Below are 27,608 nucleotides of genomic sequence, written 5' to 3' on the forward strand. Positions count from 1 at the left end.
TTGCACATGCTTAATTATGTGCCTTGATAAAGATTTCAGGATGCTAAATTTAAATGTGTTTATAGTGGTTTGCAAGTTTGCAGTCTCACTTAACAGCAGGGAACGAATGGGAAGGAAGTGTATAACACAGCCACACATACAAACAAGATAGCTATGAATAATTTGATGGGTCCAAATCTTTGAACTTAGTCTTGATACACATATATGCAATATGGCTCTCCTTTGATCTAGATTTTCCAAAACTATTTTTTTTTTCATATAGCACAACCAGTCCTGACTATCTTACACAAAACTGACCTGCTGCTCTATCACTGAAAAACGTAAATGATAGCACTGAACTACAATAACATAAAAAGCACACCAAATGCACAAGACTATTCAAAAAGCAAAGTCAAATTGAAGGCTTAGGGAGGGAAATAAATATTTTAGTGGAAATGCAATTATTTATTCTCTGAAGACAGTTTCTGTTAGGCAGCTGCACAAGCCATTAGAGCAATTATATTTTGCCATCTTTGTAAGCTTCTTGAAAAATCATTTTTCTCCACTAGATTAATGCTGTGTCAGTTCTCTACAAAATCACTTCTGACTTAAGGAACTGCTGTAGATATATGGTGCATAATTATGGAGGTAAACCTTGGAATTTTCTTCTTTATTGTATCAATAGTTGCTTGGGTTGAATAATTTGGAATCCTGCAGAAATTTCTATGCCTCTTAGTTTGCTGATATCCTGATCTTAAATGATGCCACGATAAGATTTCCCTAAGCAAAAAAGTGATAAGACTGGTTGTGGTTAAGATAATAATGCTTAGCTTAACTGTACCTATGTAGCCTTTTGTAATTTCAGTCCAACTGAAAACGAGGTCAACTCTGCATGGCTTCCCTCAGTGGTATTTTAAAACTCCCATATATTTTAGCAGTGCTGTGAATAGACAGAATAATTGTATTATATTGTGATAACCTGAAGATACATGGAGATGGTGTTTGTGTGTATCTAACAAAATGTTGCCCCTTTCTATCAGCATGACTTCGTGAATAGACCAGCCACAAAAATGAGTTCTCAGTTGCTGAGTATTTTGTAAAAGGTTAATATTAGGCAGATCTCTGCATAGCACCTTCTGAATACCTGTCCTTGCAACAGGCCCAGGTCCACACCATACCACGCTATACCCTACACTATATAGTCCATAATGAGAAATGGTCATCTCAAGACTATACTAAAGATACAAATAATGCTCTGGAAGTCCCATTTCCATTACCTACACAATGAAAGAAATTTTTGCAGAAGAACTGATACCGTATAGAGCACAACCTATCTAAGCTCTTCTCTTCCTCTCGCAGCTTTGCCTTAGGGCTATATGTTTTATTGCCTTTTTTTGTCTCTTTAAGGAAACCAAACAACCTGTTTTTTATGACTCCAGGGATGTGATTGCTCTGGGTATTTTATTTTGAGTTCTTCACACTAACCTAACTAATCTGCACATTCTAATACATTTCCTTGATTCAGTTGACAATGGTTTTTATTCCTATTCCTCATTAGCACAAGAAAAGTGTACATTTTAAAAATATGGATTAATAAATAAGGATTAATGGGCAATTGATAGGTCTTAGTGAGGTTATTTACCAAACCAAGGTGAGGTTAAATAGCAATAAATGCAAAGAATAAGTGCAGCACAGAATAAATGCAATCCATATATTATAGCTGTGTTGTAATGCTGATATTTAACTTGGCAATCTGTATTTGTGACTGTAACTAGAAAGATTTATATTGCATATTCAAAAAATAAATTGTTTCGGGATATATCTTTAAAAAATTGGGACCAGCTTTTTTGTTGGTGCCAGTGTACATTGTTGTATTTAAGTCACTGGAGTTACGGTCTTGCATAAACTGAGAATCTGGTCTTCAGTTTTCATGTCTGCTGACATCTGTGATGTGCAGATGTTAGTGCAGAATGTTCACTGCAGGATGTTTATATGTTTATTGCTTTGCAATTCGTAAGTCCATTATTGGTACTCATTTAAAATATATCTACCTTGCATGGACAAATAAATCTTTCTGCACTATAGCCCTCACAGCAACATTTTCAGTTCTGATAGCTTTTTTTTTTTTTTTTTTACATGATGAAACTGTAACACAGAGGTTGTCCCCATGATACCAGAAGGATCAGCACACTGGTTCCAGAAACTTTCCCATCCTGCATGAAGAGAAAATGAAAACTTGTCTTTTTAAAATCCAATAGAAAGACCCAGTAGGCCAGAATAGCAGAGACAAATCAGGTGGCATTCAGGTGCCTGGTCTTATCATAGGGAAGGGATTCAAACCTGAGTTTACCACATCACGGGAGTGTCCTCAGTGTGTTTTTAAGTATGCTTTTTGTTTGAATTTTAGCTTGAAAATTCTCTTCCTCTGTAGCAGAAAGGGGCTGTGGGACTGGGACCCATCACTACTCACGAAGTCTGCAAGAAATAAGGAATAACATTCTCCTGACTTCTCATAAAAGAAGCTGTGGCAGGATTAGGGAACAATGGCAGGGTATACTATGAATACTGGGCTAATGCAAACCACTTTGTACCCTGTTCCTAACAGATCCACTTAGTTGTGCTTAACATGGCAATTACGTCTTTTATAGGGTCTGTTAATACAGGCATAAACTGCTTGTAGTGAATACACCCATAAAGCTGTTCAGATCTGCCCATTTGCCAGAGTAAAAGTAAAAAAGTCTACTTTTAGACCTCATCATTGTTCACATTTACTTCACCTAGCACACTTACATTTTGATTTTGTGAAAATAGTGAAAAGTCCACATAGTGTTTTCTAAATCCTTTCCTGGTAAGCTCAAAGCTTTATAAGCTGTACAGGAAAATACATGTATATTACAGAAGGGTGTTAGATCACCTGCTTTTTATTATCTTTTCACAAAAACAGAAAAGATAATGTTATTGAATCTTACTGATATTGTAAATAGCACCAATATTAGTATTGATATTAAAATATTAAATATTAATTTTTAAAAATAATGTTATAGCAGATTTCTAAGGGTTTTTTTTGTTTTTTTTTTTTGTTTTTGTTTTTTTTTTTAACACCATTCAGCTGGGTGACAGTGCACAGTGAAAGTAAATAATGCAAGGAGGCAGCAAATTAAACATTCACAGCAGTGTGATATCAAGTAGAGGCTGAGGCATCTTCAGAATAACAATAAGGAACTGCTGAAAAATGTGAAAGGAAAAAGACAAAAGTGGTGAAAAATGTTTTTGTTTTAGCAAGTAGAAAGCTCTGAGCTAGCATTTTAGCTTGAAGAGTACAGACTTGGACATTAAGAAACACATAGTGAATTACTGAATGTACAAATAAGTATTAAGTGAATGACTGCCATGCTACGGATCTAGTGAAATGTTACAGCTTTGCTCTGTGATGGGCAGCCTTAGATATCTGCAGCAGCCCCAGAAATCCACATTACTCCCACTTACCCTGACCAGTTCGTGCCACCAGCAACTGTTTCAGTCATGGTGCCTAGGGCAGGGCACTTCCTGAAAATCCTGAGCACTTTAATTTCCTCAAATACCTCTTTATTTGCTTCAGTAAGGCATATATGATATAAAATACACAGAACTCCAGAATGGTGGAGGATGGCAGGGACTTTGGAGGTCCAACACCCTGCCCAAGCAGGGGCACTCAGAGGAGGTTGCCCAGGACCATGTCCAGGCTTTAAGGTTCTCTGAATGTTACTCTGGGTCAAAAGGTGTTTATTTTTATCAAAACATTGCAGAGCTCTATATTTGGGACCATTCTTTTGCCCAGACCTAGCAGGACGTATCTGCTGCACCAGCAGCCAGCCAGCCACTCTTTCCTGCAGCTTCAGCTGCACCAGGAACGGTGCTGAGATGTTGAAGCACTTTGAATTGCCATCGCAGAATCTGTTTGCCTGCTTTCTTTCTCAGTAAACCATATAACTGAAGTAATGTGGAAAATAATGTGTGGTGTGTAATGGGAGGTTTTTCCCCCTCTGCCCTCAAGCAAGAAGCTCTGAACAGTTGTGTTCGGTTTACTACATGGGAGGCTGCCAGCCTCAGACAAATTTGTATCTTCTCTTAAATCTTCAGCCCAGCTTCAGTCACTCTCTGGGGCTGCTGGAACATGCCTGATATTTCTTAAGCCTGCTCATGGTAATTTGACTCAATTTTTTGTAACTTCAGAAGCGAAAGCTAGATGTTAATCACTTTTATTATAGGAGAATTTGCATTTCTTGTTACAAACACACCTTTTGTAAATGAATTTAAGGAAAAAATTTAAGGAAAAAAAGTAATACTGTAAGTTCATGTTTTCATATTTTTGTGTTGGGTGTGGTATATATATAACTGCCATACATTGGGCTGATTCTTGCCTTGTGCACTTATTTGCAGTGACACCTCACTGCTCCACCAGCAGGATCCAATGAGGATCGCCTGGTGAACACCACGGTGTGGTTACAGCCCTGGACCTGAAGAGAGAGCTTGGATCTCCCCAGCAATCATTCTCCCTGCCACCATGGGCCATGGCCAGTGGGGTGTTTCTTCAAAGCCCCCTCAGAAGGGTCACTTCCCAACACCACATCCTTCTGCACACAGGTCCCAACAAAGGGATGGTCAAGGGCAGTGTTTTTGGTTAACTGAGTTTGCTTCTACAGTTGTCATGTCTGGGCCACAAAGAAAAGAAAAGGAAAAATTTTGCTAGTTTAAATGCATTGCTGATACATAGCAGGCACTTTGGTTGTGTTCCTTTAAGGCAGTGACTTCACTTTTAGGCAATAAAATCTGATTACAATGGGAAAGTATTCTTCTGAAACAGGAGAGCCAGCGGCTGAGTAAGGCTTTTAGAAAATGTACAAAGAAAGAAATCATGGATCACTCTGGACAGAAGCTATTACCCATTATACCCGCAAATTACCAAAAAAAACCCAATAACCAAAACCAAAAACTAATCACAAATACAGCAATTTCGTATATTCCTCCAGGACGTTTCAGAGGTTTCAATCTCTCTATCAATGATAAACAATGGAGATTAGGAAGAAATCTTCACCGTAGGCACACAATTTAGCAGCCACCGTGCTTCAGATGCCTTATTCTTTAGTCATTTGCTCTGGGAGAGGGACAGAAGCTATATAAAGCTTTTAATTCAGATGACAACTGCACTTCTGAAGTGACTCTGAGTGTCCCTACTTACTGAGATGTGGGTCCCACTGCGAATCAGCCTCAGGGTGCAGTTCACACTGTGGACCAGTCTCAGGGGTGCATGAATTGGACTGAACATGAACCGAGAGACACACTTGGAGTGCATGCAGTGTGCCCCAACCACATGGGGTCAGGTCAGCCAGTCCAAAGCAAAACCCTGCCAAATTCATACCATGTGTGTGTCTGGTCCTCAGCACCAGCCAATCCACTCCCATCACATGTCTACAGAGCACTTCTTTCTAATATAGACATAACCTAAAAGGGGGTTATTTTGACCCAATGTGCCAAAATTTATTACAGGTTGGTTGCTCAGGTTTAAACTTAATTGTAAGACATATTTTAACTTTACCAAATAGCCCTCCTCACACTTACTGGGGAATGTTTTTTTTTCCTACAGAAGACCACTGCATTTGAGGATGTGGGAATATATCCTATACCATTGCTTACTGAAATCTTTCTTTCCCTCAAACCCATGTCAACGGCACGTTAGCTACAGGTCATCCTGGTTTCTGGTGAGTGAAGTTTCCTTTTCTGATTGTTGTCATAACTGAGGTAAGTCCTGATTTGCCAACAACTACTCATCTAATTAATTTATTTCCATATATAATAAGAAGGAAGTAAATTTATTTGACTTCCAGAAGATGCATATGCTTCCAATACATATGCTGCTGCTTTTTTTTTTTTTTTTTGATTTATTTTACTTTTTTTTTTTTTTTAGGGTTAGTGAAAATGTGAAAAATCTCTTACAGAAATTTCTATTCCATTGAAGGCCAATCGAATCAAAAAAGCCAGAGCAACTTTTGTTTTTACCAGCTCTACTTGACAGATGTTTTCTGCCTACAGGGGCACTGTGTCACACAAGTGTTGGGATCTGAATGCTATCAGAGTCAGTACGTACTTAAATGTGTAAAAATAAGCTTTGTCAGTTCTACATTAGAATCTTATGTGAAATATTACAGTTTTAAGCAAGTGCCAATGAATCTGAAGCACTTTTCTTCAAAACTTCTCCATAAAATATTTTAATGATCTAGCTATGTGTGAACATAGCTTTTTAAAGGTCTTGCAAAAACATAAATTCTCTGTTCTTACAGATTTTAGAATCTCTTGCCATTAGCCTTGATTTTAAAATTAAGTGCTGTAAAAGTTTTAACTACTGGTTCTGATGCTTCTAGTTTCTTTCCTCTATTCAGTATTCATGTTTAGCTATTTTTGTGTAATGCATAAATGTCAGCCTTAAATTAGAAAGTGCTTTGGCTGAGCCCAAAGTGATGGATTTTACAAAGAGATTTGATAGATTTTAGAGGCTCCTTATATGCTCCGAGGTTTGCATTTCACATTTATTCTGAAGGTCAATTGTCAAGAGAATGAACTGTGTAACAAAGAGGCTATCAGTTCAGCAGATAAAGCGAACAGATGCCTAATTCCCTAGGCAGATGAATATTTGGGTGCTATTTGTCTGCAGGGAGCTTGTTAATCTGCTAGAGGTTGATAGAGTTTACAGCACCAGTAAGTGCCATTACTGATGCTGCGTTATTACTCTTCTAAATGGCCGTGCTATCACCTGGTCTTTTACCAGATAAATACAGTATCGTACAGAAATGCACCAGATCCATGTCTGTTTTAAGGAGCAGAGCAGGGTGGTTGCTAGCTTGCCATTAGCCTCACTGTCAGTTTGGATTCCTGATGCTGTAAGTCTTCTGACTTTCACACTTAATGAGCAACACTTAAAACTTGCCATTGGGTATCCTCTAGAGAGCTGAGTAGCTGCTGATTTCCCTTGTCCCATCACTGTTTACAGTGAAAAAAGGGAAATTCTGTCACTGCAGAAGCCCTTTTATTCCCCTTCCCTTTTATACCAATATTATAAATTAAACTATTTTAATGGTTTTCAAACCAGTTTAAAAGCACACATGTAGCATCATGGTACAATATTTTGTTTTATATTGGATTAGGAAAGATTCAACACATGTGGCCCATTACTGGTCTAAGGCTTGTGGGCAGCAGCGATTTCTAAATTAACACTGAATTGGAACAGAAGTGGGAGCATCATTATCACAAGAGCCAGGAGGGCGCTGCAGAAGTTGGAGTCAGGGAAGAGGCTTGGGACTGGTTCAGCGTGAACAGAGGTGAAGAAGTAGAAAATGGAAATCTAGATATGAAGAGGTGGGCAGACAGACAGACAGACAGAGGGACTGGCATAAAGAGGGAAGGTTTTACATCCTTACAGCCAGTGCAATTGGACAAGAAGGTCCACCTATAAATGTTAGAAGGCATTTGTACAAAGTGACACTTGACTGTCACTCAGCATTTAATCATTTTCTGGAGGGCAGGAGAAGTCAGTGACACTTGTGATAAATGGCACACAAGGCCAGAGAGGAGTGCCGACTACAATCTTCTGCCCTGCTGCTTCTCCGCTTTCCTAAGTCAGCGCTGACTTCAGATATTCAAACAGTTTCTGCAGATTAAGCTTAAAAAAAAAAACAAAACACACACACACACACAAAAAAAAAAAACCAAAAACAAACAAACAAACAAAAAGAACAACAACAACACTTGAATAAAGGAAAATTAAAGCCTTAAGTTTTTTATTTATCTGGTTTACAGCATATAGGCTCACAATGGAGACCCATTTTCCATGATATTTCAGATTACTAGATGTTCTTTTGGTTGCATCATCTAAGAAGAAAAGAAAAAAGAAAAGCACAGATAATTCTGAACATCACTATGAATGTATTAGCTCCATGGATACAGAAGGCCTTACAACACAATGGCCCTTGACCATTCGGCAGGACATGTACTGCTGCAGTATACACAACTGAAGCGTCAGAGGTAGGCAAGAGAACTAGGATGCTGAAATCAATACACAAAAGGGATGGATTAAGAATGAACTATCTCCCTTATTTCCTAGCTCACTTCATTTGGTAAGCAGCGATGTTCCTTCTATGCAATTTTATTTATTCATTTATATTTATTAGGGTTTAATGTCAAATTAGAATTTTCTCCATAAAAGCAGCGTCCATCTACTTCTACAAGCAGTCATGGGCTTCTTTGCAGAATAACTTAATCCAAGAGATAGATACACAAATAGGGCTATTTACAATCTGTACTTCAGATGACATGTGCAGTTTGACCTCCTTTTCATTACTGACTAACACATTCCCTCCATCTGACTTCCTCCATATATAAAATTCTCATATAATAAAATTTTCATAATCAAGCTGGACACCAAGCTAGAAACAATTATTTGAACCAAGCTTCAGACTCATTTTAGTAAAGTGAGTGACTGAGAAGTTTCTGACCAGTCGATGGATGTATTAATGGTTTTGTAGAGACAGGAAAACAAACTACTTTTTCTGAATGTCTGCATGTGTAGAACTTTGGATGATGCCCAGGAATATATAGGGCCATAATTCTTGTAATACTGTATATTTGTACCGGTTCTTAGAAAACCAATGAGAAATGCATATTGAGAGGCTTAGAAGAGCAGTCCTCTAAGCCCTAAATATTAGGGCTGTTAGTGAAGTTTTACTGGTTTGGAGGTCCTCTCAAGTGAGAAGGGAGGGGAATAAACCTAAACATTATATGCTAAAGCTACCACAACCAGGAACACATGGCAGTCCAGACAGCCCATTGCCAGTTAAAGCATGTGGCAAATTCAAAGACCTAATTTAAAGCTGGCAATACAAATGTCTGTGTAGGCTGCCAAAGAACCAGATGTCTCATGCCTGGAAGAGGCTCTTTACTGACTCTGCTTATGGGTCCTGTAATTGATATCCCAAAAGGGCAGCATAAAACATTCATAATCTAATGCGAGGTACTGTGGTCACTGGCATATCTAAGAACTCTTTTTTTTTTTTTTTTTTTAACAAAAAGTTTTAAATTTTTCTTACCAAACATGCAAAATAATCCTTTAAATACCTCATCTTACTACTTAAAATAGTGCTTTGAACTTCTGTGGGCTCAGAATCTGTTACCAATATAACTTAATTTATGGAGAAATGTTTGTAAGATGGAGTACGGAGATTTTTGTTTAATTTGATAAAGTCAGTTTATGGCTAGATAATATAAACATTTGTGTAGAGATGCAGGGTGAGGTTGGGGAATGAGTTACAGTTTCCTTCACTTCAGAGAACTTCATAATTTTTTGGAAAAAACAGCTTGCTTACTATGAACTGCACGAAAACTGAACTTGCTGAGTAACTCAGACTTATTCATGATTTTTAATCAACATCAGAATTTTCCCCCAGCAATTCAACAGGTAAACCAAAACTCAAAAAATAAGGTGGCAGTGTTATTCATTTCATCTAAACCAACAGCAAAGTTATATGCCTGAAGAAAAGGTTAACTGGAAAAAAAAACACCACCTCTATTTGAGCATTTGAATTAATGCACTAGGGTTTGAGAGTCTTTTATGTCACTAAGAAAAGAAATGTAATCTACTTTTCATTAGCTGTGATAAACAAAACCCCCAGAGTTTCTATTATATGGCAAGGTTTTGTTTCCACCCAGGTAAAGCAAGGCTTAATTTTCTGAATTGCAGTTTGTGAAAATCTCACCTATGTGACAGGTAATCAGTTTTTCGTTAAATTAAGGAGCATTCATTTTTGGCTGGATCCTGATTTTTTTCCTATAACTCCATCAAAATTGCTGTGCGATACCTTGGCTGCCCTCCCAAAATTGTAACTGGCAAAAGAGTGATTCTGTTTTTTTGGAGTTCAAGATGTGGTTACAAGTGAGTTGTGGCTTGGAATGTTCACGCCAAATGTGAGGTGTTAAAAGTTTGGCTCTTCTGTCTGGAGAAGTCACAGAACATAGTGACAAGGCTACTTGGAATGCTCAGCCCACTGACAAAGCATAGCAAATCCCATTAAACTGTCAAGTGCAATTCTTGGTGCCAGAGCCCTGTGGTGTCTGCGGTAGCAATCAGATGTTAAATGCACTGCTACAACAACCTCCAACCAATTTCCTGAGATGTGCCTTTACATTTGTTTATCACTTGATTGTTAAAGAACATTTGCTGCCCCGATTATTTGTTAAACATCCGTTTTGCATCTAGTTTGCCCAAACCAAAATACCGCCAAATGCAGAGATATTTAAGTGTCAAGTCTTTCACTGCTATTGAAATACCAAACCTCCCATTTGAGATTTTGTCATTCATTCTGTTTAGGCAATTCACTGCTGTGCTCCTGTAAGAAAATAGTCCATGCTGCAAAGGTTAAATTTATGAAACATGGTGCAAACATGTTCTGCAGGCAGACAGTGAATGCCTAGGGCATTTTGCAATTGTCCTGGGAATATGGATTCCAAATCATCTCAGATTTATTACTGTAATTTTCATCAGATACCTGATACAGTAAATGTCTCTAAAGATTTTATAGTTTTTATCTAGCAAAGACAGATTGTTTAGTCTACCTTACTGAATGACATCATGCTATTCATACTTTCTGTATGAAAGACAGTTACCTTTGTGTATATTGCTTTGACTTAACAGGTTTGGAGGAATAATTGATGCCTTCTCAATTTCAGAAATGTTTTTGTGTGTATTTGTGTGAATGTTTAAAAAAACACACATATTTTTTAATGAAAAAGACATTGCTCTCAACTTCATTCAGGATGTGAGTTACCTTGGTCTGAAATGAACAGACTAGATAAGGTCTTGTAGAGCTATTAGTTATGACTTCTTGCTTAATTGCGTCTTAATTGATCATAATTTTCAACTCTTAGAAACCTACAAAAATTGAACAAATAAACCAAAAATTGTAAATAGATACAGGAGAATGGGATACTCAGTTCAGGTGGTGTCAGCAGAGTCTTGCACCCAGGTACTACTTCTCTGCCTTGCTCATAGCAACTCAGTATGTCAAGAAGCAGAGCTTTGTCTGCTAATACTTGATGGAAAGTATCGGTTTATTTCATAAATTCAATTAAAGTTATTTCTTGCTACTATATTTCACAATAAACAAATAAATGAAATGGTAAAGAAACCTGCTAGGTCCTTAAATAAACCATCCCCATACTTAGAAGCAATTTTGTACATTTGTTTCCTTCTGTGCAGCTGAAAACAAGTCCCTAAATTGAAAGCATTCATAATAATAAGTTTGTTAAGCTTATTTGCACCAGTATAACACTGCTATTTATCATCCTGTCTGGATCCACTGTCCAAAAGAGCTGTGTTAGAGCTGAAACTACTACTACCTGATTATACAGGAAACACAAAGCAACTAAGACCAGGAGTTACCTGCTGATCCAGCATGTGGTAAAATGCCAGTCCCTACTGAAAACTGTTCTGTAGGCTGTTTGCAACAAGATACGAGGACAATGAAGTAAGCAAGGGGGAGGTGAGAACAGAGAGACAGGTAGGAGGAAGAGGAGTCAGCTTTTACACAGCAGGCTGTAATCTCAGCTCTGCACCTGCACAGCCAGCAAAAGGAAAGGTTCTTTGAAAACGACAACTGAGAAACTCTGTACATAGGCCTTCTGTGAAGTAAATTCTGATGCCAAATGCTATTTCCATCAGGGAATTGTTGCTTGCCAAGATATGTTCCCCAAGCAGCATTTTCACTGAAATCTGCTTCTGCTGCTATAACACCCAGTGATTGTATCAAAGAGAGCCTCTAATGTACTTTCTCCCCATCTGAAGGTGAAATGCTGGAGAAAGTGAAGAGAAAGATTTGGTTGGCCTATTTAATTCTGCTGAGATTTTTTTGTTAATGTAGCTAAATAGGATTTAGCTCTATTTGACTGAAATGGACTTAAAAGGTGAGATGAAGTTCCAGATGAAGAAATGCAATGCTTGTTTTGTTTTATTTTATCTCAAGTACTCAAATTTTCAAACGTGTGATGAATATTGAACCTCAGCCTTACTCTAATTTACCCTAGATGAGGACAGCTCATCTGATATACCTAGACGAGTGGGATTTAGCTAAATTATAAAGTATTTTGGGGTGAAAGAAATGCAGACAGTACATGCCCACTAAACACTAACATTAGAACATGGACACATGGTTGTGTTTATTTTTGTTAGGTATTTAAAAGAAATTCCAGCTAAAATCACATTCTGTGCTTTTACTTGAATATATGTTTACAATTTGATTATTTTTTTTACATTGTACACTGAGATAAATTCATGAAATGAATTAATTTCCATTTGCAATTATTTCAGTTCATAAAGTTGTGATGTGCAACATATGTGCACACTGAGCTACACTTGATATGTTGTGTGAAATGATACCACAAAATATAGAGCTGCACAAAACTATGAAATTGCTAGCTACATTTTTCTGCAGCTTCTTTCTTGTTATATGTTTTGTGTCCCCAGCTATCCTTACATAAAGTTTCACGGAAAATGGAGTTGGCATGCTACAAGCTTTGAATAAGCTGCCAAAAACTTACATTATACAAAAAGCAGCACAATATATGAGGTGATACTTTGCATTTATGTATGAATGTTGTGTTTTCCTTCTCAGAAGGAAAATATATCTTTTTCTTCTACTACTATTTTTCTTTTGTTCTACTACCACTTTTTGTTTGTAAAATAGAGTGTGGGGTGATCTATGCCATTCATTAATACAAGCATCCAACAAGCAATGTTTCCTTTACCTAGTCTCTACCATAAGATGACTACTGACACCCATTTTTGGTTCTTCCATTTAATGATTTTTTAAGCTCCCCCTTCCCTGTGCCATATTAATAATGATCAAGCTTAATACAACAAAAACCTACAGGCAATAGGGGCACAAGTCTTAAAAGCAATGAAGCATGTTTGGTGTTTTTGCATTTGAAGCAAACTTGTTTTATGAGCAAGACTTCACTGCTAACAGCAAGCATCTGACTGTTCTTCATAGACAATGGATTCCAGTCTTCCTCTGACATTACTTCATTGCATGACATCTGGTGTTTTATAGCTATGGAGTGTAAAAATAAATACTGTGCATGTAATTTGATAACTTTAAAAATATTACCTTAAATTCACCCAGTTATTTATTCTTGTAAGCAGCAAAGTTCTTTATACAATGACTAATCTAAAATATCCTTCTTTGTTTGCCTGAAGTTTATGTAATTTTTTTCTCCTGAAAAAGTAATATTTTCCAGTGGGGTAGATGGACTTTTGGTTGCTAAATACACCCTAATAATTATTTTTTCCATTGTGTGCTGTGAACCTGGTCCTCCCAGTGAGATCTCTGAGAGAGCATTTTCCTCCCACCAAAAGTTTTTTTTTTTTTTTTGGTGTTGTTTATTTTTATATGTTTTAATAGAATGATTATTTAGCATTTTATTAGCCAGCTATTAGCTACTTCATAATTAAGACTGTATTTCATTAGCTCTGACAACATAACTGAAATCTGGTAGACACATTACAAGTAGAATAAACCTTTAAAATGTTGTATAATTGTCAGTTAATCTCACATCAGAGTATATACTCCTGAAGATTGGACTCCTCTTTCCTCATACCTTCTGGTTTTCACCAAGCTGTCCTCTTCAACCACACAAGAGAATGCTTTCTGTATCATTTGCTTTTTTTCCTTGAGCGTAGCTGTGCAGCCTGCAGCCACTTGACTGGCGTGACTTGCTGCAGGCCATACATAAAAGCCCACGTGTATTTTTTTCAGCAGAGATAATGGACTCCGGATTAAAGAAAAACAATATGGAAAGATCAGGTTTCACAGAACACATCGTGGATCAGTTGTTCTCTATAATTCTTTACCCTGAGCTGTTTCATGGTGCTGTCTCACTGTCTGCAAATTGGTAGGATATTCTGTTTTGAAAAGGTAAAAGCTGTGTGTTTTCTCCTCACTTCTCCTCACAGTTTCATTCAGCAGAAGTAAAAAGCAGGTTTTCCTGGTCCCTGGACCCCTTTGCCCACCATTCCCCAGTGAAATTTTTACAGCACCTGGAGAGGTCACACAAAACATAAGGCTTAACTCACCTTGAGCACTAGTCTCTACTGATTCCTTCAGCTGTAGGAGGCTAGCTTTACTTCACTTTTCCATCATCTTCCAGAGGGTTAAGCTAATTTGCCTTTCTACTGCTTTGAACCACCTTCCCATCTGTCTGTGTGTGACACATGCTAATTGTTACAAATTGTTCGCCACTTTGGTCAGGCAGTGGCAGCCTGTGCTGACTATCATACTTTTTGGGTACCTTTTTGTCTGTCATTCATCTTATGGACAAAAAATGTTAGTTATTTTATAGAGAAAAGAATAAAGGTCCAAGGAAAGAGGGATGGGCATGGGGAATATAACACACTGGTGAGCTGCATGCTACCCGTTGGTTAACGACTAAGCATCCATGAAAGAGAAGACCTGGATGCTAAACTGGGACACTGATGTCCTAAAGTCTCCAAGTCTGTGACACCTGCTAATCTGATTCTGAACAAAAAACAGCTTCTTCTGTGTCCAGTACACATATTTCCTAATTTGATATATACTTTTGGCAGGTGGGACTAGATGTAAGGCCTTCAAAGACATAACATTATGTGACAAACAATATGCATTGTAGACAAAAATAAAGGTTGAAACCCCTGAGTCCTTCCTCAGTCTGAGCCTGAGATGCCCATGTCTGTCTCCAGGTTTGCCCACAACCACCTGGAATGACTAAATCACAGTCTTTTTCACGTCTGTTTGACAGGGGTTGATGGTGTTGACTAGTTGATGTTTCTCTGCCTAGGGCCTCTAAGATACATTAAATGTACCCAGACGATGCTTAGCCCATGCTAAGCAGAGAGGAGACATGGTTGTCCTTCTGCTGGGCAGAGAAGCCCTGTGTTCCTGTGCTTCTCGCTCCTTGCACAACTCTCCCTCATGGTGGCTTAATGCAGAACAGAAACAACTCTCGCAGTAGGGATTTGGTTAGGCATTGGAATGGGTTGCCCAGGGAGGTGGTGGAATCACCGTCCCTGGGGGTGTTTAAGAAAAAGTTGGACGTGATGCTTAGGGACATGGTTTATTGGGTGACATTGGTGGTTGGTGGATGGTTGGGCCAGATGATCTTGGAGATCTTTACTGACCTTAATGATTCTGAGATTCTGTGATTCTATTCTATGATCAAAATCTGCATAATTACATATTTTGCTGCAGTTACAGTTCTAGGCTAGGCTTCAGAAAATACAAACCACATCACAAATTATTTTCATGCTCTTGGATAGTGAATATTAAAGCTTATACTCCAGTGCTTTGATTTCCTCTGAAACTTTATTAAACATGCCATGATTTAAAAATTACACCAAAATTAAGATAACTGCTTTATGTAAAAACAAAACAACAGAACAAGCTCAGCTGAACAGATGAAAGGTGAAACTATTTAATTTTTACAAAGAAAGCAAATTACTTAGATTTTATATTCCTTTAATGATCCCCATCTATTTTTTGTATTGTCACTATCATAGGCAGATGGATCATGGATCCAGTCTGTTGATAACAGAGCTGAATAAAGACGTGACGTGCTGTCCTTGTGCCACAGGACATCCTTATGCTGTGTACTGCTGATGAAGATGCAAGCTCATGCTGCTGAGACACTGGCCTTATTAAGCTGGGACTTGGCAGTATGCTTACATGGTGATTCTTGTTATTTGGTACAAATTTTAGGCAGAGTATGTTCTTGGCTGCCTGTCCTGTACAGCGCAAGTGAACCTGAAGTTTATTTCCCTGTTGAAACTGCACTGTGACAAAAATGCCAGAGCTCTTAATAAAACATCCGTATTTAATTCCTGCCCTGTTTTCCTGAGAAATAGTTATAGTCCATCTAACATTAACCTGTTTAATGAATATAGAGGTTGTTTTTCTGTAGATGCTATTATGTCAGTCTTGTGTGTTATATAAAGGAGTTACAGACATTAGGCATTATGAAGCCCCTTTGCTTCAAAAACCCACATGTGCACGTGACTATAGCTAGTACTGCACTAAACTTTTTTTTTTTTTTTTTTTTTTTAACTTTTGCTCTTTTTGGAAGATTCTTGTTTGAAAATAAGCATCACCTTATTCTCTTGGTGAGCCTGAAACACTCTTTTGGGATTGTTCCACTGACATTGGCATGGAAAAAAATCTGGTGGTCGGGAGTGATCAGGAAGCCAAATTCTGCTGAGATAAAGCCACATTGTGTTCCTTAGAGTTCACACCTGGAATTAACTGGGTTCAGAGGATCATCTCCCGTGCACGTGTGCACACGGGGTCTGAAGCCCCTGACCCAGCTGGCTACTGGAAAACCAGGTATTGCCACTCCTTCTCCAGGCCAACACTAACACCCCAGAGGCTCTGCAGTAAGCAGCCAGATCACAGACTGAGAGCTAGTCCTGGAAAAAAAAAAAAAAAAGGGGGGATGGGGGGTGGGGTGGGAGGGATGTTTTTTGCTCTTTTTGCTCCCAGGATTGGCATGCAGTAGGTGGAGGAGTGCCAGTGCCAGAGCAGGGGCAGGGGGGCTGCACATCTGGAGCAGTGGGAGCACAACCGCCTCCCCTGGCAGTGTCTGGCCATTAGAGGGTTTAGGGGCTTGGCTGTATCATCACCCTGCAGCCTTAGAGTAGCATCTGGTGGTAATCTTGGTAGGAGTACAGTCGCGTAAATCAAAGTGCACCAGTTTTTCATCAGGCCTGCTGAAGTCATTTCTCACATCTGTCCTCGAGACTTGACTTTCTTTCAGGGTTCTATCCCATGCTTTTCTTATATAATCAAATGCCTGGCTTCAGATGCCTGGATTAATCTGCTCATTTATTTCAACTAAGTTAACACTTTCAGTGCCTCAGAAGAAAAAAAAAAAGCCAAAATACTCACTTTAAAAATCCATCTATAGACTATGGTTTTATCATGTGTGCCACCTGTTTCTCAAAACAAATATAAAGTCTGCTATGATGTCTTGTATTTAAAATATACCACCTTTTCTACTGCTTACCTGCACCTTTCAAACCTGTTAGATACTGTAATCACAGATTATTGTCCAAATGCAACATAAATGTAAAATAAAAATGAAAAGAGACTTTTTTTCTCTGAGTCAACAATGTGGTGCTACAAATTGTATAATTACTTTGCTGAAAGTATTTGAAATACTATATGGTATAACAAACAAGAATTTTTTCTTAGAACAACTGTTCTGCAATAAACCTCCCTCAAACTACATTTTCAAAATCCGGTTTTGGTAGCTTCCCCAGCACAGAGCTTTGACTGAACTGCAGAACAGCCAGAAAAGATGCTTTGATTTGGTAAGATACTTCTGTTTCTCCATGGCTATATTTAAGCAGTCTAGAACATACCCTCCTTAGTGGGTGCTGTTGTGTGCATTACTTTGCCTGGTAACTCTAAGGTGTGTCATCTCTTTTAAAAAGTGCACTCACTAGTCTCAGTGTTCCCCAAGGGCAGAGGTGCCTTGGTGGAGCTTCGTTCTCCAGACCATTCAGCTGGCACTGAGCAGACCCAGCAGAAGGGATGGGCCTGTGTTCCCCACCAGCTGCTCTATGCCAGCCTGTATGAGCACCCGCCCTGCAGACCAGTCATGCATGCTTGTCCCGGGTGATGCACAGTGCCTGTTTTTACAGTTGCACAAGAAAGCAACAAGTCCTTGGCCTTCCTCCTCATTTGGCAAGCTCAAAAGATGCAAAATACTAAAAAGAAGGGAATATATTGCCTCCATCCATTTGTTGCTTTCAATTTTAATTCAGACTAGTTCAGCTCCCCTACCCTCAGGTGTCTTGCACAAAAAGTGGTTTTAGAGTTTTCTTTGCAGATTCATTGCAGTCCATGACTGCTCAGGGTGTGATTCTGACTTGATATACTGAGGTGTAACATAAATAACAAAATCAATACAGGTTTTGCTCTAGCACCAATGTCAAACGGGAACCACATATTTTTACTTGACTATGTGAACACAGACTTTATAAATCAGAATCAAAATATACTGAACGAAAGTTAGGACTGGGCTTAATTGTCTCCAGAAGTTTGCTGCCTATAAGTCTGTTCCTGCAAATCTGAGACCAGCAAAAGTCCTGTTAAGTTCTGTAAGGAGTTTTGCCTGCAGCAGGGTTCTCAGAAAGAGGTCTAGTGTAATTGTAATTATTAGTTCTCATTTTGCAACCAAACCTACTTATCATTGTAAGTAGAACAGAGAGCACAATATTTGCTGAAAGTTATTTTCTGCCTGAAAAATAGTTCTGATAACATAAATAGCCAAGCATGTTGGGCAGGGGACAGTCGCAAGACAGTCTATTTTGTTTATTTTCTTTTAGAGGGTCAAACTGCAGGAAAATTCTCCCCATCTCTTGCTGTTCATACTGCTTGAACAGTAGAAGTAATGAATGGTGAACTCCTCTGCCTGCTTTCAGTTTTCTGTGCTATATGGATACTAATGGCAGGGTTCGCTTACAGGACTGCTGGACAGACTGTCAATATACGATCTCAATATCAGCTTTTTTCTTGACTTTTGCGTGAATGTTATATACACAGTTTACCCCCTTAAATAGTATGCTTCATAATAGAGAAAGCACAATTTCTTTGATGTGTTCAGAAGTAAAATTAAGGAGAAAAGATAAATGAAAGACAGTTCTATGAAACAGAGATGACAGAGGTTACCTCCTGGAGACAGTGAGAGATGATTAATGGTGGCCTATCACCCTCAACTGGGTAGAGTAATGGATGTTTCCTATGGCATTTTGACCATGTAAAGCTGTTTTAGATGTACATATGGCATTTTTACAGATATTAGGATTTCGGAAGACCTTGGACTCCTGTTTATTGTGCAGTGTGGGATATGGTCCTACACAGTATATGAAACTAGAGTTCCCTGCAAAACATTTGCAATATATTCAGGAAAAGCAGATTTTTAGCTTCCCTTTTTCAAATTCACTCATTCCAGAACCTTGGTTTTCTTTCTGGACTGGAAGTAAGTTCCACTGTCTTTCATGTAGTTTATTCACATACTTTAGATTCCAATTTTATAAATAAATAAATAAATAAATAAAATCAGTACATTATTTATGTAGTATCTGTTCCTGGCTAAGTGCTTCTGAAAGGTCTGTGCAAAATATTCATGGTTAAGTTCATCATTTTAAGAAGCCCAAGAGTGACTCCAGGAAAGTGAATTCATGGCAGCAGCAAATAGAAGGGAGTGGATATGGTGTAGAAGTGGAATCACTGAAGTTCACTGCAACTAGTACCAGAGGCTCTGGGAAAAGCTGTGTTTCTTCACCTGCTTATTTCTACAAGACAGTGGAAGCTGCTGGATTCAAAGTAGATGCTTTAGACTGAAGGAACAGTTGGCTTTGATATGTAAATTCTGTTTTTATAAGCATCTTTGTCTAAGTACATCTTAAATGTATGCTGTTTTTTTTTTTTTTTTTTTTTTTTTTTTCCAGAACATAACTGTTGGACTCAAAACAAAGCTCAGACATGAATTTTATTTAATAATATTCGACATTCCTGTTTATAACATATATAATTTTAAAAATGAAGAAACTGAGGGCTTGCACTTCACAAAAAATAATTTTTACAGGAAGACCAGAGGTTTCATATAAAGTAGGGGACCTAGGAAAGGTTCAGAGCTTCAAGTGTGGCTGAAAGTTGTGACCATGTTCTTATTCTTTATCTTTTTTTTGCCCATGTCCTGATTCTTTATACCTTCCCCTACCCTCAAGCTTTCTTCTCCTCTCTTCCACATGCAGAAGCCAGACAGGAACCACATCATCACCCAACAAGGTCCTGATCTGGACATGTATAGGATCAGGCTTGCATGGTGACATGAACCTGGAGATCAGTCATAAACAAAGTCATAATGAGCTGGGAGCCTTCACTTTGCCTGTGTAATGTGGATGTGCACTGTTGTTCTAATTATTGGAAAAAAAAAAAAAAAAGTAAAAAGGGGAAAGAAAGAGCAACTGAAACACTTCATATTTCTCATTTATAATAAGGAGGATAGAGAGGCTATAAAAGGTAAATTTAACATGCCTGGGCTTAAGAGGAGAAAAGGAATCAAAACTTGGCAGTATTTTTTTTCCCTTTAGGAGAACATAAATGATGTTGTGCTGGGAGAGTATCAGGTGATGAGAAAGCATAAAAATTAGAGTTGTGGTCTTGAGACCAGAATGGGTATAGAGGTGCCAGAGTCGTCATGGATTTCACAGATCTGTGCTCTTTCTAGGAATCACTGGTGTTTCTGTTTTGCTTGTGCATGATGCTATAGAGCTCATTGCTCTTCACCTTCCAGAAGCTCCCTGACACCATCCAGAGAAGCAGTAAGTGTGGTTTTCATTTGAACAATTATGACTTCAGCCTAATGCTGGTGGTATTCTTTCCAAATGTATTTTTTTTTTTTTTTGCCAGTAGTGTATATGACATTTTACCTTAACTTGGGGGTGGGAAATAAGACCTGAGTAGAAGAGAGAAAGAACATTTTTACTCAGCAAAACAGATCTTTTAGTACCTGGTTAAAACATTTGGAAAAAAATCTTTGGAGGGGAATAGCACAGGAGTTCCTTCCCACTTCTCAATTCCCTCAGCAACCATTTTTTATCACAATCCCATGTGTTTTTTCCATGAGACAGAACAATTCCTAGGTATTGTGTATAAGGTACTATGCGATCAGAGGCACTTAGCTTTGGTATGTTGGGATGTTAACAGGCATTAAAATATTTGAAATTTGCTGAATGTTCTCAGATTTGATGTCTGTGCTTATCTGCATGACCAGTTGGTTTGTGCAGTTTATGGGATGTCATGTCCCAGTAGTTACAGCATACTATGTCTTGGATTATGGAACATTTCTTTACTGTTTTCTGTTTCTTATCCACCCCAAGTGCAATAGCATAAGAATGCATCGTAGCTTTTACTTGATGCAAAGAGCTGGCAAATATCTGCTGTACTGCAACCCACATAAGCTATAACTTTTTGGAGGAGTGGATTTCTCAATGCAATGTTCAAAAGGACTCCCAAAACCTCCAGCAAGCAAGCAAACAAAACAAAACAAAACAAAAGGTACATGCCCAGCCACCATCTTTCAGGTGATGGGAGATGAGCTGACGTAAAAGAATCCTATTAGTAATTTTTAAAGAACAAATGAGAGAGGTGATTTTCCCCCTAAGAAATCTTGACCTGTTTATGGGAAGCCATCTCTTTCATCATAGAGCTGAAAGGCTGTTGCATTTGGTTACAGAATAAAATAAAATAAAATAAAATAAAATAAAATAAAATAAAATAAAATAAAATAAAATAAAATAAAATAAAATAAATCCATCTGCTCCAATAACCTACTCTTCACAACTGTCAAAAGAGAAGTGCAACAAGGCAAAATTGTATATTACCAGTAAGTACTTTTCCACTGTACACTTACTTTCACCTCAGTGATTTCCTGGGCTGGATGTCATTTCAAAGGTATAGCTAGTAACTCTCAGAGGATTTCCCTTCCATGGATCTGTCAAGCTCCCTTAGACACTGGTAAACCTTTCACATACTTCAGCAGAGTTCCACAGGTCTCACACCAGTGGGGTGAAGAAACTTCTTTTCAACCTAGGTCATACTGGATTCATCTTACGCCTCCCAGTTCCTGTGGGAGGAAACAGGGAACCACTGATCTCTATCCACCACCCCCCTGTGCCTCAAAGCTTGTTGATATTTGTCATTGCCTAAATTACTTCTACTGGAAACAAAAGTATCCTAGCTTACTCAGTTATTTCTGGCACTTAAACTTTTCCATCCATTTGATCATCCTTGTTGCCCCTGTATGAACCTCTGGTAATGGCCTCCTGGAAAATCCTCATGAATGCACCATAGCAACTCTCCAAACCCTGATGTGTCCCCACCTCGCCTATCTCCACTGGAACCTTTGGAATGAGCATGCAAGTGGGAGCAGAAAAACTGTGGGTAGGGGAATATAGTACTGAGTTTGATGTGAGGTAGCTGATTTTCAGGGTCTTTGAGAGGGGAGGGTGGCAGCTTCAAGCTCCTTAAGCTCCTCCTTGAGTTCCTGCAGCCACAAGAGCATAGGGGCAGGTTGGACTCTTGCTTGTTGTGTGAGGCAGCAGAAGGCAAATACATCCGTGCCCGAGACTTTGCAAGAACTCAGTGGGCATGAGAGGTGCTGCCTTATTTGCTGCTCTTTGCTGAGACTTCCAAACTATTTGTTGACTTCCCAAAGGTATCTGGAAGCTATTTGCTTAAAGATGTGTCCCTGTGGCATACCCTGCCTGCTCTCAACAGAGTTTGGAGGAGTTAGTTTGGAGAAACATGTGGGATACCAATTAATCATATTAGGTCAGAGTCCTTAGCTAAAGAACTGCAATTGTTCTGTGCCTCCTAGTGCTGGTCTAAATTTATGAGAAATGCATTCTGTTGCTTTTTTTTTTTTTTTTTTTTTTCTTTCATCCCTTTGCCCTAATTATATTTATGCCTTCCCCTTACATGGTACAGCTTCTGACACAACAGAGGTGACCAGGACTGACACAAAATTCTTAGCCCAGAAAGAATTCAAATAGTTGGGACACGCCTTTTAATGCTGAACATTAGAAAACTATATTCACCTCCTGACTGCCCTCCTCCAAAAGGACCTACCAAATAATTTTTCCTCTGGGTGATGACCAGGCTCAGTAGTGAAGGCAACACCAGCTCAACTGTTCCCAATCAGTTGAACATGCGGAGGAAAATAAATGATTCTGCCCAGGACCTTGAGCTGGTGGCAGAAGCTTCGAAAGGACAAGAAATATTTGTAGTTCTAAAGAAACCCTCAACCTGTTACAAGCTGATTTTTCTTCATCTTTTGTTGGCACAAATAATGCCAGGATGGTAGTAATGGAAAAAAATTAGCAGAGTGGGAAAAATATCAGGTTGTTTTTCAAGTTTGTGTTGCACACATGTTACACATTCTGGTCTGTGCTACAAATGGGACCACATTTTCAGCAAGACTTGTAAATGTATCTCACCCCCATGCTACAATTGCCTATTGACCAAGAGTTTTTGTAATGAATGCTAGTCTTTTTTTCTGATTTTTTGTTGTGTTGCCCAGATTCTGGAAGTTGACAAGAAGTCTCACTTTTTTCTGGGCTAGACACTCTGCAGAAGCTTCTAGGGCAAGGATCAACAGGGAAGAATTTTTGTGGGTTTTCACATGCCACCCAGGACACATCAAATACTCAAAAAAGAAAAAGATTAAAAAAATAAATAAATTAACATTCAAGAATTGAATTGAAAAATCGGTGAACCACATGAATTAGCAGAGGTACAACACTTGAACCTGCAGGCATTTTTTTTTCCTGTTTTAATTGACAGAACTATAGATAGACAATCTTATTTAAACCTAGAGGATATTAAAATGCATGTTCTGACATCTCAGGCATCCAGCAACAGATAAGGTATGTAACTAATATTGAGAAGAAGTTATGATCCGGCACTGGGAACTTGTTTTTCATCTCAATGTCATCTGCAAACAAATTGAGTACAATCCTGAAGATAAAAAAAATCATGTCTTACAGAGACCATGACTGCACATTGGGTTTCAGGTAGAATGGTGTTGTTGCACAGGACTTATGACAGAACCCTGGATTTAAAGAGGAGTTTGGTTTTCTGTCCTATGCCTTCCCATTGCCTCCAGGCAGGCTCCTGACTGGTGCCTGGTTTGGTTTCGCAGTGAGATAGCTACTGGGACTCGAGGAACCAAACAGAGATGATGAAACAGCTGTCAATTGTTTTACTACTTCCTATCAGTAATAGTGACCCAAGGTGAATAGCTTCCTATCACATTACCTTTTTTTTTCTTTCTTTTTTTTTTTTTTTTTTAAAAAAAAAAAAAAAAAACTTCATTTTAGTAGTGTAATTTATATGCCTGGTTTGGTTACTTTAACAAAATAAAAAGGATTATACAGCTCCTACTTCCACAGTGATGCGTGCTTGTCCTGAGGAATTCGCTGGTTAGTTTGAATCAATTTTATGTTGTATGTTGAAAGATGCCATTGGTTGGTAGTAGTCCTATGTTTGGCTGTCTTTATTTTCATCTTCATCATTAATCTCTTGCAGACACAATTTCATTAAATACTTGTTAAAAAGAAACTCTCTAGTTCAGGCAGACACAGTTTGGCGACTAAGCTTAGCAGCGATATCACAGTTTACAGTTTACAACGACTTTCTAGTCTACTACTTTTCAATCCTTCTAACACAGACTTGGACTTTAAATGAAGAAAAAAGTCTCGTTTGAAATACACATGGAACCCTTCACTCACTTACAGCCAGGTTAATCAGGTTCTCTTCCTGCCTGGGAATTGTAACCACACACAGATTTAAAGGAAAAATAAAAAATAAAACAGTTTCAAGTTGCATTAAGCCACGTTCCCCAAAAGGAAAACCCAAACCTTCATTCATTCCACAGTGAACCCCCTACACTTATTTCCCCCCTTTCCCCTACGCGGTGGCAGCTCCTAGCAGGGCACCAAAACTTTTTCCCTCGCCTCTCTTCAGCGCAAGCATCCTTCCCAGCGCTCTGGCTCCGGAGCACGCCGCTGGGAGGCGGCTGCAGGAGGGAATATTGAATCCTGGAGCCCGAGCCCGTCCTGGCCCTCGGCGGGGGCTGCGGGGGCACTTACCCGGCGTAGCGGCCGCGGTGGGAGCGGAGCGGCAGCGCAGCCTGGAGGCAGAGCAGACAAAGGAGGGGCAGGAGGGCGGCGGGGAGCCGGCGGGGCGGCATGATGAGGGGCCGGGAGTGGGACCAGGACCGGGACCGGGACCGGGACCGGGACATGCGACCCGGGACCCTGCCCGGGTGGCGGCCACCGCGCACACAAAGCCGGCGCGGAGCGGAGCGGAGGCGGTGGCCGGGGAGGAGCGGAGCGGGGGGCGCGGGGGGGAGAAGGCAGCGGGGAGAGGGGGGAGGACGGCGCCGGGAGGGTTGGGCTGGGGGTGTCCTCCCCTCGGCCTGGGGGTGTCCTCTCCTCGGTCTGGGAGTCCCCTCCCTCGGTCTGGGGGTGCCGCCGCTGCAGGTGCCTCGCCACAGCCCCCTCGGGAGGCGGAGGGGGGTAGGTGAGTGTGCGGGGGTGAGTTTGGCCGCCGGGCAAAGGACTGAGTGTGGTAAGGGGGCAGAGAGAGCCTAAACGTGGGGTGCTGGAGAGGGTCCGTCGGGACCCGCGGAGGGAAAAGGTAGGATTTGTGCGCGCTGCCAAGAGCCTTGGGCCTGGAGTGTGAAGGGGAAGAGGGACTGCCCTAAGATGATATAAACTTTTCTTTTTCTTTCTTTCTTTCTTTCTTTCTTTCTTTCTTTCTTTCTTTCTTTCTTTCTTTCTTTCTTTCTTTCTTTCTTTCTTTCTTTCTTTCTTTCTTTCTTTCTTTCTTTCTTTCTTTCTTTCTTTCTTTCTTTCTTTCTTTCTTTCTTTCTTATTTCTCTCTCTCTCTCTCTCTCTCTCTCTTTCTCTCTTTCTTACACTATTTCTCTCCTTCTTTCTTTTAAACTCCGCTTTTGCACTTTCTTTTCCAAGCTGCTGAGGGGTGAAAAGCTCCCATGAAGATAGGTCACTGGGACACTGGGATCGGCAAGTAAAATGGGGAGAGTTTTCCTGCAAGTAGCTGTAGTTTATAGGAATCAGGCAGGTCACTTATTAAAATATAAAATAGGTAAAAGTGAAATGCCAAAATGAATAAATTGATAGCTCCTTTGATACTTATAAGTTGACTTTGTGCTTCAAAATCAACTGCTCTTCAGCTTCTCTGAGAGGAAAGAGGAGAGTGGGCTGTGGACAAATGAAACCAGCTGATATTTGAACATGTGTGAGAACTACTGTAAATCCCTGTTAATGTTTCAGAGACACAGGGAGCTTTTTGAAAAGCTCTGTATTAAACCACACACACTTCATGTTCTGCTGCTGAAAGGTGAATGAACCTTTCCTTTGTCTCTTTCCATGCTGGCACCAAATCTGACACTGGCTGTGCGATAGAGTCTGGAGATGGAAAATACCTGGTCCAGGGCATGATTATTCCCTTCTGCTTGGTTACTGGTGTTTTCTCTCTCAAAATCCCAGAATATATCCTGCTTAAAATCTCAAATTTGCTTTTGGTGGAGTTACACAGATGTTAATTTGTACGTGTGTGCTTGTACACAGATGTGTGTTCAACATGGGGTGTTGTGCATCTGTTGTCAAAAACACTTTCAATTTCCTAAAGGGAAAACAAACAAACAAAACAAAAACAAACAAACAACAACAACAACAACAACAAACATTTTCTGCAAATCTTCACTCTTGTAGTAAATGCAGTTCTAACTTTATGGTTACATATTTAATATATAAGCTCTACTGTTTGCTCAGAGGTGACTTCAGCTGTCATGAATTTGCGTCTAAGTGACTTTTGGAGGGCATGAGTATGATCTTGAAGCAAAAAGCAAGACTTTATTTCATGTGCTTTTCTTGCTTACTTTTCTTACTATCTATCCTTCCTACACCTAAAGCACATCAGGTAATACGCTGATTTATTAAAATGGTTGCAAAATACAGTTTGGCTTTCAGTCTGAAGACTTGGGTCCATTTCATCTAAAAAAAAATTCCCTATCAGCTTCTGTTTTCAAAACAGTTTGCCTATTCTAAAATTTTTGCTTTTAAGATTAAATCCCATCTTAATCAGAGTTAAGGAGAATTTTACTGTAGACTTCTGTTGGTCTGTCCTTCAATCTTACATCTTGCCTTCCTGTAACATTCCTCAAAACTAAAACGCGAGAACATAGAGAAGGTCAAGCACCAAAACCAATTAGTAAAGATAAATAACAACATCTGGGATAAGCGCTCATAAAGAGTATCTGTTTTTTTTTTTTTTTTAACAGGTACTACTTTTGCCTGTTTAAAATAAATTTAAAATTACACCTTCAGAATGGTGCAGAAGCTGGAGAGACAAATAGCCCCAAATATCAGAAAGAGCTTTAATAGAGATAGGGATAGTGAAGGGTTATACAGGTCCCTTGGTCTCCCTCTGGTCCATCACTTTAAATCATAATGGGTAGCTGGGCAGGCTGGAGGGAGAGCTGGAACTTTGTAATACTGGCAACTAGCAAAGGATTTAAACACTCTAGTCGAGCCTGGAAGTTATGCATGTGCTAACATGCCTGACAAGATGGGGCTATAAAACTTGCACCCAGTTAAGCAAAGAATTTTGGAGGAAGTAAATAAGGATTTCTTTTCCTCCATTTCTTGGAGCTGAAAAGAGGAATTGCCAACACCAGGGTTCTGGTGTGCAGCTTTGACTTGAAGGTGATGAGAGCCTGTGAAGGAGCAGGAGAAAGTCTGGGATATGATTTCCCTCTTAATGAATCAAGATGTGGGATTTAGCACAGCATCCCACACTTTACAGGGAGCACAGGCTATTGAAACAGAGGCAATTCTACATGACATGAAAACAAGAAAAGCTTCATATAAAGTAGGTGGGCAGGCAGCCCACATGTGGTACCCGAACTTGAGAACATGCTGTTTA

The 27,608-nt window shown here is 39.4% G+C and overlaps 1 protein-coding gene across 1 annotated transcript in view; it reads right to left on the reverse strand.

Annotated features, from left to right (window-relative positions):
- Positions 1-24,846, reverse strand: part of CPA6 (carboxypeptidase A6) — a gene marked incomplete at both ends in the record, with an annotated part of 81,409 nt that extends 56,563 nt beyond the window's left edge. Inside the window, one exon of the mRNA XM_082755391.1 lies at positions 24,746-24,846. Coding sequence (XP_082611517.1) covers positions 24,746-24,846 — 101 coding nt within the window. The remainder of the gene's footprint in view (positions 1-24,745) is intronic.
- Positions 24,847-27,608: the final 2,762 nt, after the last annotated feature.

Source organism: Aythya marila (genome assembly GCF_965140915.1).
Source record: "Aythya marila genome assembly, chromosome: 2".
Lineage (NCBI taxonomy): Eukaryota > Metazoa > Chordata > Aves > Anseriformes > Anatidae > Aythya > Aythya marila.